Source organism: Gorilla gorilla, chromosome 18 (genome assembly GCF_029281585.2).
Source record: "Gorilla gorilla gorilla isolate KB3781 chromosome 18, NHGRI_mGorGor1-v2.1_pri, whole genome shotgun sequence".
Lineage (NCBI taxonomy): Eukaryota > Metazoa > Chordata > Mammalia > Primates > Hominidae > Gorilla > Gorilla gorilla.
Genome location: NC_073242.2, coordinates 98369223 through 98387263, shown reverse-complemented (window position 1 = coordinate 98387263; position 18041 = coordinate 98369223). Strand labels below are relative to the sequence as shown.

At 45.0% G+C, this 18041-nt stretch overlaps 1 protein-coding gene across 4 annotated transcripts in view; it reads right to left on the bottom strand.

The window, feature by feature from the left end:
- UTP4 (UTP4 small subunit processome component) overlaps positions 1-18041 on the bottom strand; it is a 36739-nt gene that overhangs the window by 6328 nt on the left and 12370 nt on the right. For all 4 annotated transcript variants that reach the window (XM_019011981.3, XM_055366272.2, XM_019011982.4 and 1 more), the window contains 7 exons: positions 11976-12147; positions 11779-11870; positions 9012-9108; positions 8232-8296; positions 6730-6852; positions 5481-5637; positions 2268-2374 (listed from right to left, as the gene is read on the bottom strand). In XM_019011981.3, the coding sequence (XP_018867526.1) occupies positions 2268-2374; positions 5481-5637; positions 6730-6852; positions 8232-8296; positions 9012-9108; positions 11779-11870; positions 11976-12147 (813 nt within the window). The remainder of the gene's footprint in view (positions 1-2267; positions 2375-5480; positions 5638-6729; positions 6853-8231; positions 8297-9011; positions 9109-11778; positions 11871-11975; positions 12148-18041) is intronic.

Genomic DNA, 18041 nt, shown 5'->3' with positions numbered 1-18041 from the left:
TTTCTTTTTTTTTTTTTTGAGATGGAGTTTCACTCTTTCTCCCAGGCTGGAGTGCAATGGCATGATCTTGGCTCACTGCAACCTCCACCTTCCGGTTTCAAGTGATTCTCCTGCCTCAGCCTCCCGAGTAGCTGGGATTACAGGCACCCACCACCATGCCTGGCTAATTTTTGTATTTTTAGTAGAGACGGGGTTTCACCATGTTGGCCAGGCTGGTCTCAAACTCCTGACCTCAGGTGATCCACCCACCTCGGTCTCCCAAAGTGTTGGGATTACAGGCGTGAACCACTGCACCTGGCTTAATTTTTGTATTTTTAATAGAAACGGGATCTCACTATGTTGGCCAGGCTGGTTTTGAACTCCTGACCTCATGATCCACCCACCTCGGCCTCCCAAAGTGCTGGGATTACAGGCGTAAGCCACCGCACCAGTCCTCATTTTCTTAAAAAAATACCTATTGGTTGGCCGGGCGCAGTAGCTCATGCCTATAATCCCAGCACTTTGGGAGGCCAAGGCAGGCGGATCACGAGGTCAGGAGTTTGAGACCACCCTGGCCAACATGGTGAAACCCCATCTCTACCAAAAATTAAAAAAAATAGCTGGGCGTGGTGGCGTGCGCCTGTAATCCCAGCTACTCAGGAGGGTGAGGCAGGAGAATCACTTGAACCTAGGAGGCGGAGGTTGCAGTAAGCAGAGACTGCACCACCACACTCCAGCCTGGGCAACAGTGCAAGACTCGATCTTAAAAAAAAAACAAAAGGCCTATTGGCTGGGCGCAGTGGCTCACACCTATAACTACAGCACTTCGGAAGGGCCAGGACGGGAGGAACGCTTGAGTCCAGGAGTTCAAGACCAGCCTGGGCAACACAGCAAGACCTCATCTCTACAAAAAAAAAAAAATAAATAAAAAAGATTAGCTAGGTGTGGTGGGACTCGCCTGTAGTCCCAGCTACTCAGGATACTGAGGTGGAAGGATCGCTTGAGCAGAGAGGTCAAGGCTGCAGTGAGCTGTGACTGCGCCACAGCACTCAGTCTAGGTAACAGAGTGAAACCCTGTCTCAAAAAAATAAAAAGCTTATTTAACCGCTTACAAAACTAACAGCGTTTGTGGAGAACTGAGAGTAAAGCCTTTCCCTGAGTAAATCCATCTGTACAAACTGCTTATAAATGTGTCATTGAATAGGGAGTCTACAGCTCTACACCAGGTTTAAAATAAATAAATGCCTAGGCATGGATTTTTATGTACAATTGCAAAGCATGTGCACGCTACACACAAACACTCTTTAAATGCCAGGCAAGGCTCAAAGACAAGTGCTCAGTACATGCTCCTACCATAATGCAACAAAGGTTACACTATGCAGTTAACAGGTAAACCCATTAAGTGTTGCAGTCTGATGTTATTCTATACACTTTTAATGCTTATTGCAAGTTTTGGGTAGTTCGAATCTGATTCTTATAATGAAGATGAGGACTTGTAAGGGATCACTAATGACTCAATTTATGACTGACAGCATCATTACTGATTAGTGAAGAATGTTTTCCCAGTATTCCTTTTTCGAAGTTTTGATTATGTTTACCTTGAGATTACAAGGCAAGCCATGAAAGGAACTCTTATTATCTGCAACTATTTGTCTGTGTATATCAGAATTTTCCTCCCGAAAACACAGAAAGAACCTGGATGTGTTTACATCACCCACAGATCATTAATTTCAAATTTCCAGGTATGAATGGGTTTCACTGTTTCCATTAGCTGCTTTTAATGTTACACAGTATAGCTTCCAGGTTCCATAAAAATAAAACAGGATTCCAAACCTGGAAAATTTATTAGTTAAAAAAAAAAGTCTGGCCAGGCGCGGTGGCTCATGCCTGTAATCCTAGCACTTTGGGACGCCGAGGTGGGCAGACTGCCTGAGCTCAGGAGTTCAAGGTCAGCCTGAGCAACATGGTGAAACCCCGTCTCTATTAAAATACAAAAATTAGCTGGGTGTGGAGGCACACGCCTGTAATCCCAGCTACTCAGGAGGCTGAGACAGGAGAATCATTTGAACCCGGGAGGCTGAGGTTGCAGTGAGCCGAGATTGCGCCACTGCACTCTAGCCTGGGTGACAGAGTAAGACTTTGTCTCAAAAAAAAAAAAAAAAGAAAAGAAAAAGAAAAAAGTCTAATAAATTTCCAGGTCATGCCAATCTGCCTTGAATCTTGTAACTGCAGGGTGAACTGGCTCCTGTACAATGATTCAAACTGCTGCCATGAAATCCTATGCTCACCTTTAGCTGTTTTACATTGTAGACATGGACTCCAGCACTGGTACCTGATGCAGCTAGCCAATTCCCATCTGGACTGACTGCCAAAAGACACATGGCCTCCACTGTTCCTGTGAGGACAAAACAGTTACATCTCTGAATTCACACAGTGTCCACAGCCAGCCCTGCCCTGGAGATGATGGCAAAAGCCAAGGAGACCCTTAGAGTTTTAAATCACTGCCAGGATAATTTGCTGATCACTGTGCAAATTACTTCTAGATGTTAATGTTTCTACTTTTTGCATCTACTTATTTAGCCATCCTGCCTATAAAGAAGGTCCAGAGAGATAAAACAGAAGTTATTACTTCCTCAGGCCTAAGACACTGCTTACTACAGGAATAGAGAATGACGGCAGCATCTGCCACTAAAATATATACTTTAATTGTTTCAAACTCCTTTCCTACCAAATGGTTTTTTTTCTGTTTTGTTTTTTGTTTTGAGATGGAGTCTAGCTCTGTCACTCGGGCTGGAGTGCAGTGGCGGATCCGCTCACTCCAACCTCCAACTCCCAAATTCAAGTGATTCACCCGCCTCAGCCTCCTGACTAGCTGGGATTACAGGCACCCACCACCATGCCTGGCTAATTTTTGTATTTTTAGTAGAGACGGGGTTTCACCATGTTGGCTGGGCTGGTCTTGAACTCCTGACCTCAGATGATCCGCCCACCTTGGCCTCCCAAAGTGCTGGGATTACAGGCGTGAGCCACCGCGCCTGGCCTCTTTCTTTTTTCTTTTTTTAGACGGAGTCTCACTCTGTTGTCAGGCTGGAGTGCAGTGGTGCAATCTCGGCTCACTGCAACCTCTGCATCTCGGGTTCAAGCCATTCTCCTGCCTCAGCCTCCCAAGTAGCTGGGACTACAGGCGTGCACCACCACACCCAGCTAATTTTTGTATATTTAGTAGAGATGGGGTTTCACCATTTTGGCCAGCATGGTCTTGATCTCTTGACCTTATGATCTGCCCACCTTGGCCTCCCAAAGTGCTGGGATTACAGGTGTCAGCCACTGTGCCCGGCCCCCAGATTTTTTTTAAACCAAAATTATGGACAGGCCAGGCGTGGTAGCTCACACCTGTAATCCCAGCACTTTGGGAGGCAGAGGTAGGTGGATTACCTGAGGTCAGGAGTTCAAGACCAGCCTGGCCAAGATGGTGAAACTCCATCTCTACTAAGAGTACAAAAAAAAAAAATAGCTGGGCGTGGTTGTGGGTGCCTGTAATCCCAGCTACTAGGGAGGCTGAGGCAGGAGAATCACTTGAACCTGGGAGGCAAAGGTTGTAGTGAGCCGAGATGGCACCAATGCACTCCAGCCTGGGCAACAAGAAACTCTGTCTTTTGAAATTCTGTCTCAAAAATAAATAAATTAATAATAAAAAAAAAAGTTACGGACAAACAGCAAGTTCAATAGACTTGAAGCATATCTTTAATTTATTGGATGCCTGCTGTATATTTAGCACTAAGGGAGGATGGGCACGTCTGAGCCATCTTTGTCATCTAGAGACTTTAAACCAATCTGGCAACATGACAACTAGTGTGGGATAAAAATTGGACAGTGATGCTCTATGCCAAAATGCGTGCTGCATGTAACGCCCCCAAACGATAACATGGCTTTATAACAAGCATAACCCAGCTGCCAAAGGATGGGTGGGGATGAGGAAAAAAGGATGGGGAACAGTGCAAGCTAAGTGACGAGGAGTAGAATATGCAGGTTTGAGAGCTGTGAAGAAACCAGCTTGACTACAAGGGGAAGTGAGACGAGAGAAGTGGAAAAAATAAAGTCATATACATAATGCAGAGTCGAATCTCAAGGAGAGCTAGATATAAGATAAACAGCCTAAGTTTTGTAATAAAAACATATATAGATAATAAATAGTTTGATTTATCTGACCCCTAACTTTTGGGTTTCTTCTCCTGTAGGTTTCTGGATCAGCTTATGAACAGTGAGAGTTCAAGATAAAAGAGTTGACTTGCACTAGGCATGATGACTCACACCTGTAATCCTAGCACTTTGGGAGGCTGAGACAGGAGGATTGCTTCAGCCCAGGAGTTTAAGACCAGGATGGGCAACATGGTGAAACCCTGTCTCTACAAAAATACAAAACTTAGCTGGGTGTGGTGGTATGCTCCTGTGTACTTGGGAGGCTGAGGTGGAAGGATTATCTGAGCCTGGGGAGGGTGAGGCTGCAGTGAGCCATGATCGCACCACTGCACTCCAGCCTCGGCAACAGAGTGAGGCCATCTCAAAAAAAAAAAAAAAAAAAGAGTTGACTTTCCAGGCTGATGGGAGTGTAAATGACAGTGAAGCAGCAGCTAAAATCCAGGACAAGGGAGAGGGGAAAGGCCCATAGGAAGTATCAAAACAACTACCAGCTTAATTAATCTGGAAACTGAGTCCAAGTCCTTAACAGTTAGCCATAGCTAGCTACATAGCCACACTCGTTCATTAATACTCACATTCTCAAGGAAAACAAAAATTCTCAGGAACATTGTATGAACACAGGTAATTAAACTGTATGTATAAGAATACTTTTGGGCCAGGCACAGTGGCTCATGCCTATAATCTCAGCTGGGAGGGCAGGATGGGAGGATCACTTGACCCCAGGAGTTCAAGACCAACTTTGTCAACATAATGAGACCCCGTCTCTACAAAAAAAATGAAAAATTAGCTGGGCATAGTGGTGAGCGTCTATAGTCCCAGCTACTCAGGATGCTGAGATGGGAAGATAACTTGAGCCCAAGAGGTCGAGGTGGCAGCGATCTATGATTGTACCTTTTTATGAACAAACAACCAAAAAAGGCAACATGCCCACAAAATACTTATATACAAATACATATTAGAAAATACCAAAATATTAATGGTAGCTATTTCTGGGTATCAGGATTGCAAATGACTTTAACTTTCTTCTTCTTCTGCTAACAAACTAAGGATGATGAAACTTCTCTGGCCCCAAATAAGGAATCAAAAACCCAGTGAGAAAAGAGTAGGTGTGAAGAACATTGCAGATCTCATCGAGAGTCTTCATCTGCCAGCTATCTCCTACTTGAAACAGCAAACATGTGAGTGAGTGTATCTGCAGGGTAGGAGGAACATGAGGGAACCCCCGACATGGAGGCTTAAAAGCAAAAAAGTTACATCTTAGACACGACAAGTCTCCCCATGGCCAGTTACCAGATTCCCACCTGACTGAGGCTGGAAAGCATGCAGGTGCTTGAAGCTTCCTCCTGACAGCTGAACAATATGCAGAGCTCCTTGATTTGATGCTACAAAGAGCTTTGTTGAATCTTCAGAAAACAAAATCTGAAGGGCAGAGCGAAGGAATGCTGGCATTTTGGAAACCTTTGGGTGAACCAATAATAAAAGCCAGTGAGAGAAGGGAGACCTACAGCCCATCAGAAACAATCACAGCTAAGCTTAAGGTACATTAATGCTCCTGTCTCTAAGTAAGCCAACTGACTCGGCACAGAACACTGGTTTCTCTCCAGTAATCTATACATCCCCCTTTCATCTCTTTAGTAAATATTCACTTCTCTATCAAGGAAATAACTAAGTCGCACGCGAAACCACTAAACAGAAAAGCTTTAATTTTATTGCCTGTAGGGCATTACCCTATCCCTCTAAGAACATACCTCAAAATTTCAAAATGGAAATAAAGGCTGGGTGTGGGCCGGGCGCAGTGTCTCATGCCTGTAATCCCAGCACTTTGGGAGGCTGAGGGGGTGGATCACCTAAGGTCAGGAGTTCAGGACAGCCTGGCCAACATGGTGAAACTCCATCTCTACTAAAAATACAAAAAGTAGCCAGGCCTGGTGGTGGGCACCTGTAATCCCAGCTACTCGGGAGGCTGAGGCAGGAGAATGGCTTGAACCCGAGAGGCAGAGATTGCGGTGAGCTGAGGTGGTGCCATTGCACTCCAGCCTGGGTGACAAGAGCGAAACTCGGTCAAAAAAAAAAAAAAGGCTGGGCGCGGTGGCTCACGCCTGTAATGCCAGCACCCAGCACTTTGGGAGGCTGAGGAGGGTGAATCACTTGAGGTCAGGAGTTCAGGACCAGCATGGCCAACGGGTGGTGAAACTCCATCTCTACTAAAAATACAAAAATCAGCCAGGCGTGGTGGTGGGCGCTTGTAATCCCAGGTACTCGGGAGACTGAAGCACAGGAATCGCTTGAACCCAAGAGGCGGAGGTTGCAGTGGGCCAAGACTGTGCCACTGCACTACAGCCTGGGTGACAAGAGCAAAACTCCGTCTCAAAAAAAAAAAAAAAAAAAAACAACAAACAAATAAAACACTGTTTCGTAACAGCCCTCTCCAAATCTCCAAATAGTTTTTAACTGAGCAAGGATTCACATCCAGTTGATTTCCACTTCACACAAAAATGACATATTTAGGAAGTTTCCTCTTATGTGACCAGACATTGGACTATCACTTACCCTTTTGAGGCTTATGTTGTCATGTTCATAATTCAGCCGATAGAGAAAAAACCGAGAAACTGTAGAATAGGCTATCCAACTTCCACATGGGGAGATACAGCTACAGATAATGTTCTCAGGACCCTGGCAATATCAGGAATCAAGATGAATGTGCAATTAAACTTCACATAACAAGGTGCACTGGGACATGACGCCTCAAGCTCTTGCCACTCTGGACATATCCACAGATATCTACACATAATCTCGATCCTCGTGTGGTCTGCATTAATATGATTATTTCAGAGGCAGAGCACCTAAAAGGCATGGCTTTGATTTCCAAATCCAAGAATGGAGGTCTATTCTTATTTTGGCCTTTTGAATACTTCATAGATAGCCTCATACTAGACCCCAACTTCAGAAACCTGAGCAGGGAGGCATTTACTGAAGGAAAGCTTGGGAGGATAGGTGGTTTGAAGTACTTATTTTCTGTTTTGTCTACGACGTTCTGCTTTAAAGACTTCTAAGAAATAGCAAATGAAGAACATTTGAAGGCCAGGTACAGTGGGTCATGCCTGTAATCCCAGCACTTTGGAAGGCTGAGGTGGAGGATTGCTTGAGCCCAGGAGTTCAAGACCTGTCTGGACAACATGGTGAAACCCTGACTCTACAAAAAATTAGCCGGGCATGGTGGCGCACACCTGTAGTCCCAGCTACCTGGGAGGGTGAAGTGGGAGGATCACCTGAGCCTGGGAGGTTGAGGCTGCAGTGAGCTGTGACCGTGCCACTGCTCTCCAGCCTGGATAACACAATGAGACCCTGCCTAAAAAAAGTAAGCAAAGAAACAAAAAAACCAACCAACTAACCAAACAAAAAAGAATCTGGAGAATAAGGAAAAGTTGAATGTAACATTTATGTAGTTTTTAAAAACTCACAAAACAAAATGATTTTTTTTTCATTGTATACCCTTTTGTACTATTTGAGTTTTTAAAAATATGCACATGGCTGGGCGCGGTGGCTCACGCCTATAATCCCAGCACTTTGGGAGGCCAAGGCGGGCGGATCACCTGAGGTCGGGAGTTCAAGACCAGCCTGACCAACCCCATCTCTACTAAAAATACAAAAAATTAGCCGGGCGTGGTGGCGCATGCATGTAATCCCAGCTACTTGGGGGGCTAAAGCAGGAGAATCGCTTGAACCCAGGAGGCGGAGGTTTCGGTGAGTCGAGGTGGTGCCACTGCACTCCAGCCTGGGCAACAAGAGTGAAACTCCATCTCAAAAATAAATAAATAAAAGCACATTATTTTCATAATAATATCAAAAGAAGAGAAACCTATTTCCTGTATACATCCATCTAATAAATCCTCAACGTCCTACTTATAATCACAGGAAACCCAGTCCTGCTGACACAGTCCTTCATTCAAATAGTTTTAGAATTTATACAATTTATGATGCAAACTAAGTAACCTCAAAATTCAGAATGGGAAAAATGTTCTAGAATTCAGAGCCTAAACAAACTTCCTTACCTTTGTCTTTAGGTGCAGTAAATGATCTGCATTTTTAGAGAGTGGAAGAGTATCCCCATTCTTGCCTGAAACAAGAAATTTCCCTGAGATTTTTCTTATGAAAGAAAGAGTATTTGTACATTTTTTCTTCTAAAAAGTCACTCCTTGGAAGAATGGAATCTCTATCAGTGGGAAATCAGAAAAATGCAAGCTCACTGAGTAAGCTCACAATTTTTGAGGGGTATATGAAGAGGAAAGCAGTGAGTACTTCCTTTGCTTCTATCCTCTGATACATCACTAATTCCCTGAAGCTCTAGTCCATAGCCAGGCACACAGGTGGAGTTTGTGTGGCCTCAATTTTAATCCACTGCAAATGAGAGGACTCAAACATTTCCTTAATAAGTCAAAAAGGCCACTAGGCTGTCACTCCAATAAGATCCATGTGATCTTCTTTTTCATACAGGATTATTATTACCCATCATTAAATCTTGTTGTTTTTCAACAGCCTGTTTTCACCTCAGTTAAGCTAGCGCAAACTACGATTCTTCAACCCTCACCTTGACTACACCCTGCAGCGCACCACCTAGAGCCATAAACTTTTAAAAGACGATCCAATATCCTGCTAAAGATTCTAATACTCTAAACAGCTTATTTGCTTTATCTAATGGGTGGGAAAACCATTAGTTAAAATGGACACAAACGTCTACTTCAGTTTTTCTATAAGCAGAATTCCAACCGCAATTCTGATTTCTGGCTTCTCTTTCCAGTTTTCTTATTGAAAAAAACGTGCTCCCATCTTACCTGTTGCAACTGTGGATCCCAGTCGCCAAAGTTCTAAGTGATGAGCAAACTGGAAGAGGAGAAGCTGCCTCTTTTTAGAACAGGAAATGAGACATCGCTATATCCAAGAATCAAGAAGTTAAAAAATAAGTCAGGGTCATCTACTGCCTCAGTACCAGATACAGTAGCACCACCTTAGCACATTTTTTACTGCTGAAATCCATTTCCTTGATAAATATTTCCTAAGTACTCCCATATGCCAGGCACTGCCCTGGGATGTATGAACACGATGATGAATTAAAACATAGCTACTGCTCTCAACATGCTTCTAAAGGGGTGACACAGAATTAAATCAGCAATTAGACTTCAGTGTGCCAAGAATTTTAACACGGCTAAACACAGTATGTACTGAAAAATAAGGAGAGAGGACATCTAACCTAGCTGTGTGGTGGTAAATACAGAAGCCCAGATGAGGTTCACTGGGAAAGACCAGTCAGGCGAAGGAGGCAGGGAAGAACATTCTGAGGAGGGCGATGGCATGTGACATAGCTCAAAGGTAAGAGTATTTGAGGGAACAAAAAGACCTTGAGAATGGCTAGCCTGGGTGGGGGTGCTACAAGCACGAGAGGTGCAAAAAGAAGCTGAAGGGCCAGGCCTGGATGGAGACAGGTTCTATAAGACACACTAAGGAAACTGTCTTTATGCTGAAGCCAACAGGGATAACCAGAGGCTTTGAAGCATGGAGTGATGAACAAAGGTGCTTTAAAACAGATAAATGGGCCTGGTGCAGTGGCTCATGCCTGTAATCCCAGCACTCGAGAGGCTGAGGTGCAAGGATTGCTTGAGACCAGGAGTTTGAGACTGGCCTGGGCAAGATAGTGAGATCTTGTCTCTATTAAAAAAAATTAAAAATAAAAAAATTAGCCGAGGCCGGGGACAGTGGCTCATGCCTGTAATCCCAGCACTTTGGGAGGCCAAGGCAGGTGGATCACCTGAGGTCAGGAGTTCAAGACCAGCCTGGCCAACATGGTGAAACCCTGTCTCTACTAAAAATACAAAAAAAATTACCTAGGCGTGGTGGCGGGTGCCTGTAATCCCAGCTACTAGGGAGGCTGAGGCAGGAGAATCGCTTGAACCCAGGAGACTGAGGTTGCAGTGAGCCGAGATTTCACCACTACACTCCAGCCTGGGCAACAAGAGCAAAGCTCCGTCTCAAAAAAAAAAAGAAAGAAAAACAGAAATTAGCTGAGCCTGGTGGCGCATGCCTGCGGCTCCAGCGACTAGGGAGGCTGAGGTGGGAGGATTGCTTGAGCTCAAGAAGCAGAGGTTACAGTGAGCCAAGATTACACCACTGCAGTCCAGCCTGGGTGACGGAGCAAGACCTTGTCTCAAAAAAACAAAAACAAATAAAATAAAATAAGATCAATGAAGAATAGGCTAGAATGACACAAATGGAAATAAAAGGACATGATTAAGAAGCTACTGTAAAGGAACCCAGATGAGAAAAGACACTGATCCAAACTAGGATGATGCCAGCGTAGACAAAGAGAAATGAATGACTCAATTCAAGAGATTATGAGGACTATGTTCAACCTCATCAAACCATATGCATTAAATATGTATGATTTTTAATATATCAAGTATGCCTCAATAGAGCTGTTGATCTATCTATCTATCTATATCTATAACATATGTATAAAGATACTAATGAGTAGACTCAATGAGGTTTACTGCTTGAATGAATGGGGCAGCAGGTGTGGGGAGCAAGTTTTCTAGCTTGGGAAGATGGTACCATTTACCTAGAACACTGGAAGCCTGGGTTTTCCTGCTCCCACCCAGAATAGAGCCTACCCTGAAAGACAAACTAACAAAATTCCCATAACCCACAACTATTTGGAAAAGGGAAAAATTTCCCCAGAAACTGAACTAGGTGTGCTGCTGCGTATCTCCTACCCCCATAAATGTCTTTGCAGTGGCTTGCCTCAAAAACAGAAGGAATGAAGAAGGTAGCTACAGAAAGTCCTATAATATCTCCATGTCCCAGATGGTTAAAAAAAAAAGGGGGGGAGGCTGGGTGCGGTGGCTCACGCCTATAAGCCCAGCACTTTGGGAGGCCAAGGCGGGCGTATCATGAAGTCAGGAGATCAAGACCATCCTGGTTAACACAGTGAAACCCCACCTCTACTAAAAATACAAAAAATTAGCCGGGCGTGGTGGTGGGCACCTGTAGTCCCAGCCACTCGGAAGGCTGAGGCAGGAGAATGGCGTGAACCTGGAAGGCGGAGCTTGCAGTGAGTGGAGTCGCACCACTGCTCTCCAGCCTTGGCGACAGAGTGAGACTCAGTCTCAAAAAAAAAAAAAAAAAAAAAAAAAAAAAGGACCACAAGGCTGAGCGTGGTTGCTCACACTTGTAATCCCAGCACTTTGGGAGGCTGAGGCGGGCAGATCACCTGAGGTTGGGAGTTCCGAGATCAGCCTGACCAACATGGAAAAACCCAGTCTCTACTAAAGATATAAAATTAGCCGAGCGCGGTGGCGCATGCCTGTAATCCCAGCTACTCGGGAGGCTGAGGCAGGAGAATTCCTTGAACCCGGGAGGTGGAGGTTGTGGTGAGCCGAGATCGCGCCATTGCACTCCAGCCTAGGCAACAAGAGCAAACTCTGTCTCAAAAAAAAAAAAAAAGTCCTACAAATTTGCTGAGCGTGAGCTGTGTTCAGAGCTTGTGGGACAGGGGGACACAGGGATGGGGAGATGAGGGGTTAGCAGGGGCTTGGAATGGACACTTACATGGGGAAAGGTGATTTTTCGGAGAGCGGCATCGTAATTCTTTACCTCCACCTTCTCCATGAGAGGACGAATGACTAAGTGGGTGTCAGTGCCTGGGAAAGCAGGGGAGAAGGTGTACAGAATTAGAAGTCGTCCTGCACGAGAACAGCCAGAACTGGGCAGGGTAAAGCAGCAGCCTCACCAGAGGGGGAACCCACCTCCAGATATCAGCGCTGTTGGGCTGTGGGCCACAGTGCGCACGTCATGAGTGTGATGCTGGAACGGTTTTGTCCGCACCCACTGCTTCTCATTGCTGTTAGATGTCACAGGGACGAGCTGAAAATGGAAGACTGTTCCCTCGGCTGTGCCCACCACGAAACTGTCTTCTTGCTGAGGAATTAAATCATGAGAGAGGTACACGTAAGCAAAACAAGGTCTGGTTAGAAAAATATTCTGAGGCTTTCTGTCTCGGCAGCTTAGGGGTAAACCTATGCCCAGAATCAGTAGGAAAGTTACAAGGGTCTTTTCCTTCCAGAAGCTAAGGATTCCATCAAAGGAGCAAGCTCAGACACTGGTAACAATGCGCCCCCTACTGACAAAATTAACAACGTCTACAGTACAGCAACGCTTCATATACCCAACATAGATCTCCTTAGAATAGCATTGAGAGAGAGAAAATACCTAGGACCTACTTGAGAAATTTAAATCCTTCGAAAGAACATAAGAGAAAACCTAACAAAGAAATTCATACCATGTTATTTAATACAAATATTTAACATGATCAAGCTATTATCACTAAAGAAATGTATTAAACCAATAAAAATACTGAAAATCCTTTATTTGGAACTAGAACAGGTGTTTCTTTTTTTTTTTTCTTTCTTTTTTCTTTTTCTTTTTTTTTTTTTAAATTTTTTATTGATCATTCTTGGGTGTTTTGGCAGGGTTACAGGACAATAGTGGAGGGAAGGTCAGCAGATAAACAAGTGAACAAAGTTCTCTGGTTTTCCTAGGCAGAGGACCCTGCGGCCTTCCGCAGTGTTTGTGTCCCTGGGTACTTGAGATTAGGGAGTGGTGATGGCTCTTAACGAGCATGCTGCCTTCAAGCATCTGTTTAACAAAGCACATCTTACACCGCCCTTAATCCATTCAACCCAACAGGTGTTTCTTAATAACGTTTATTTCATTAAAAATATCCAAGAAACATCAGCCAGTCATGGTGGCTCACTCCTATAATCCCAGCACTTTGGGAAGCTGAGCTGGGTGGATCACTTGAGGCCAGGAGTTTGAGACCAGCCTGGCCAACATGGTGAACCCCGTCGCTACTAAAAATACAAAAATTAGCTGGGCGTGGTGGCGCATGCCTGTAATCCCAACTATTTGGACGGCTGAGGCACGAGAATCACTTGAACCTGGGAGGCAGAGGTTGCAGTATGCCAAGATCGCACCACTGCACTCCAGCCTAGGCAACAGAGCGAGACTCTGGCTTAAAAAAAGAAAAAAAAATGCAAGAAACACCAATAAAAAAGAGTTTCTTAAATAAACAAGGTGGGCAGAGCAGCACAAACCTGTGGTCCCAGCTACTCAGGAGACTGGGTAGGAGGATCACTTGAGCCCAGAAGTTGGAGACCAGTCTGCACAACATAGTGAGACCTCATCTTTTTTTGTTTGTTTGCATTTTTAGAGACGGAGTCTCGCTCTGTCACCCAGGCTGGAGTGCAGTGGCACGATCTCGGCTCACTGCAACCTCTGCCGTCCCAGGTTCAAGAGATTCTCCCACCTCAGGCTCCCAAGTAGCTGGGATTACAGGCACACACCAGCACACCCGGCTAATTTTTGTTTTTGTTTTTTTTGAGACAGAGTTTCATTTCACTCTTGTCGCCCAGGCTGGAGTGCAATGGCGCAATCTCAGCTCACCACAACCCCTGCCTCCTTGGTTCAAGCCATTCTTCTGCCTCAGCCTCCTGAGTAGCTGGGATTACAGGCGTGCGCCACCATGCCTGGTTAATTTTTGTATTATTAGTAGAGATGGGGTTTCACCATGTTGTCCAGGCCGGTCTCAAACTCCTGACCTAGGGGATCCACTCTCCGCGGCCTCCCAAAGTGCTGGGATTACAGGCGTGAGTCACCGCGCCCGGGCTTGTATTTATTTTTCAGTAGAGACAGGGTTTTACCACGTTTGCCAGGCTGGTCTCAAATTCCTGACCTCAGGTGATCCGCCCGCCTCAGCCTCCCAAAGTCTCATCTTTAAAAAGAATGAAAGAAATAAACAAGAAAAAACCAAACAAAACAAAAAAACACAACTCACAACACAAAAAACCCAAACAAGAGTAGTAATGTGGCTAGATGTGATGGCTCACATCTGTAATCCCGCACTTTGGAAGGCAGGAGAATCACTTCAACCCAGGAATTTGAGACCAACCTGGGCAACATAGTGAGACTGCATCTCTACAAAAAACGTTAAAAACTTAGCCTGGTGGTGCATGCCTGTAGTCCCAGCCACTTGGGAGGCTGAGGTAGGAGGATTGCTTGAGCCTGGGAGGCAGAGGCTGCAGTGAGCCAGGATTACACCACTGCACTCCACCTGGGTGACAGAGCAAGACCGTGTCTCAAAAAAAAAAAAAAAAAAAGTAATGAAGATATACATCCAAAAGAATTGAAGGCAGGAACTCAAACAGCTATACTAATACAGATTGAAGATTCCTAATCCAGGGCCAGGCGTGGTGGCTCAGGCCTGTAATCACAGCACCTTGGGAGGCTGAGGCGGGCGGATCACTTGAGGTCGGGGTTAGAGACGAGCCTGGCCAACATGATAAAACCCCGTCTCTATTAAAAATACAAAAATTAGGCTGGGCACAGTGGCTCACATCTGTAATTCCAGCACTTTGGGAGGCCGAGGCGGGCGGATCACTTGAGGTCAGGGGTTAGACACCAGCCTGGCCAACATAATGAAACCCCGTCTCTATTAAAAATACAAAAATTAGGCTGGGCACGGTAGCTCACGCCTGTAATTCCAGCACTTTGGGAGGCCGAGGCGGGCAGATCACAAGATCAGGAGATCAAGACCATCCTGGCTAACACGGTGAAAACCCATCTCTACTGAAAAAAAAAATACAAAAAATTAGCCAGGTGTGGTGGCGGGCGCCTGTAGTCCCAGCTACTTGGGAAGCTGAGGCAGGAGAATGGCGTGAACCAGGGAGGCGGAGCTTGCACTGAGCGGAGATCACGCCACTGCACTCCAGCCTAGGCGACAGAACGAGACTCTGTCTCAAAAAACAAAAAAAAACAAACAAAACAACAAAACAAAAATTAGGCGTGGTGGCATGAGCATGTAGTCCCAGCTAAAAAAAAAAAAAGGATTCCTAATCCAAAATCCTAAACTTTTTGAGTGCTAACATGACACCACAAGTAGAAAACTTCACATCTGACCTCATCTGCTGGATCACAGTCAAAACTGTGTTTCATGCACAAAATGAATAAAATATTGCACAAAATTACCGTCAGGCTATGTGTATCAGGGACGTATGAAACATAAATGCATTTCTTGTATAGGCTGGGGTCCCATCCCCAAGATATCTCATTATGTATATGCAAATATTCCAAAATCCAAAAAAAATCCAAAATCTGAAACACTTCCGGTTCCACGCAGAACCAGATCAGAGACACTCAACCTGTACTTGTACCTCAATGTTCAGAGCAGCATTATTATTTTTGGTTTGTTTGTTTGTTTGGAGACAGAGTCTTGCTCTGTCGCCCAGGCTGGAGTGCAGTGGGGCGATCTCAGATCACTGCAACCTCCGCCTCCCTGGTTCAAGCGATTCTCCTTCCTCAGCCTCCCGAGTAGCTGGGACTACAGGCGCATACCGCCATGCCCAGCTAATTTTTTTGTATTTTAGTAGAGACAGAGTTTCACCATGTTGCCCAGGCTGGTCTGGAACTCCTGAGCTCAGCCAATCCACCCACATCGGCCTCCCAAAGTGCTAGGTTTACAGGCATGAGTCACCACGCCCGGCTTATTATTATTATTATTATTATTATTATTGAGCTGGAGTTGCACTCTGTTGACCAGGCTGGAGTGCAATGGCACGATCTCAGCTCACTGCAACCTCTATCTCCCGGGTTCAAGCAATTCTCCCGCCTCAGCCTCCCAAGTAGCTGGGATTACAGGCATGCAGCACCATGCAGGCTAATTTTTGTATTTTTTTTTTTTTTTTGAGGCAGAGTCTCGCTCTGTCGCCCAGGCTGGAGTGCAGTGGCGCGACTGCGCTCACTGCAAGCTCCGCCTCCCTGGTTCACGCCATTCTCCTGCCTCAGCCTCACGAGTAGCTGGGACTACAGGTGCCCACCACCACACCCGGCTAATTTTTTGTATTTTTTTTTTAGTAGAGATGGGGTTTCACCATGTTAGCCAGGATGGTCTCGATCTCCTGACCTCGTGATCCACCCGCCTCGGCCTCCCAAAGTGCTAGGATTACAGGCGTGAGCCACCACGCCCGGCTTAATTTTTGTATTTTTAGTAGAGACAGGGTTTCATCATACTGGCCAGGCTGGTCTCGAACTCCTGACCTCAACTGATCCACCCGCCTTGGTCTCCCAAAGTGCTGGGATTACAGGCATGAGCCACCACACCTGGCCTAGAGCAGCATTATTTACAACAGCCGAAAGATGGAAACAACCCAAACGTCGACTAATAGACGAATGGATAAACAAAACACACACACAAATATTATGCAGTCTTAGTAAGGAATGAAATACTGATAATGCTGCAAGATGGATGAACCTTGAGAACAATATGCTAAGTAAAATAAGCCAGATACAAAATAACAAATGTTATAAGCAAATTCATAGAACAGAAAGTAGAATAGAGGTGACCAGAGGCTGAGAGAAGGGAGGAATGAGGAGGTAGTGTTTAATGAGTACAGGTTTCTGTTTGTGGTGATGAAAAAATTCTGAAAATGGATAGTGGTGATAGCTGTACAACAACGTGAATGAACTTTATTCCACTGAAATGTACACTTTTAAAATAGTTTAAAAGTCAATAATGTGGGGAGAATTACAAAACTAATGGTAAAAAGACTGAAGTTTGGAATATCTTTTTTTTTTTTTTTTTTTGAGACAGAGTCTCTGTTGCCCAGGCTGGAACACAACGGCACAATCTCGGCTCACTGCAACCTCTGCCTCCCGGGTTGAACTGCTTGAAATATTTTACCGGTTCCCTCATTAAGGAATTACAGAAAATCTGACTTATTTCCATTTCATACTTGTATGAATCATGATTATAACTTTTTTCTGCCTAATCATCATTTAGTAACCTTTTTCACAGATAAAGAAACCAGAGCTCCAAAGGGTTTAAAGCGATGACAAACACGGCCATCTGGCCCCAAAGCCTGTGCTCTGGGAACACCACACTGCCTTAACCTTATGCCAACTCTCTTGCAGGGTCATGACTGTGTACCAGAAAGGAAAGCATTTTCCAAGGACAGCACATAAGGTGGCCCTGAGGAGCCTCTCCCTCTTCTCTAAAGACACTACTTGAAAACCATTAGCCTAAGACAAAAGTGGACATACCCAGCAGCTTAGGAACTCAAACACTCCCCAACCTCCAACTACACAGTTTACTTAATTTACAAAAAAAAAAAAAGAAAAAGAAAAAGAAAAAGCCAGGGGCGGTGTCTCATGCCTGTATTTTCAGCACTTTGGGAGGCCGAGGCTGGTGGATCACCTGAAGTCAGGAGTTCAAAACCAGCCATGGTAAAACCCAGTCTCTACTAAAATTACAAAAATTAGCCTGGCATGCTTGCATGCACCTGTAATACTAACTACTTGGGAGGCTGAGTCAGGAGAATCGCTTGAACCCAGGAGACAGAGGTTGTAGTGAGCCGAGATTGCACCACTGCACTCCAGCCTGGGAGACAGAGTGAGAGACTGTCTCAAAAAAATTTTTTAAAGAGTAGTTTTCTCAAAGTCCCATCCAGAGAGAGAATTGGAAGGCAAGGACTTCTCCTTTACTCTGTATTCTCTTTCTCTTAGGTGAAATCATTATTATTATTATTATTATTATTATTATTATTGTTATTTGAGATGGAGTCCTGCTTTTGTCGCCCAGGCTGGAGTGCAATGGCATGATCTTGGCTCACTGCAACCTCCACCTTCCGGTTTCAAGTGATTCTCCTGCCTCAGCCTCCCGAGTAGCTGGGATTACAGGCACCCGCCACCATGCCTGGCTAATTTTTGTATTTTTAGTAGAGACAGGGTTTCACCATGTTGACCAGGCTGGTCTTGAACTC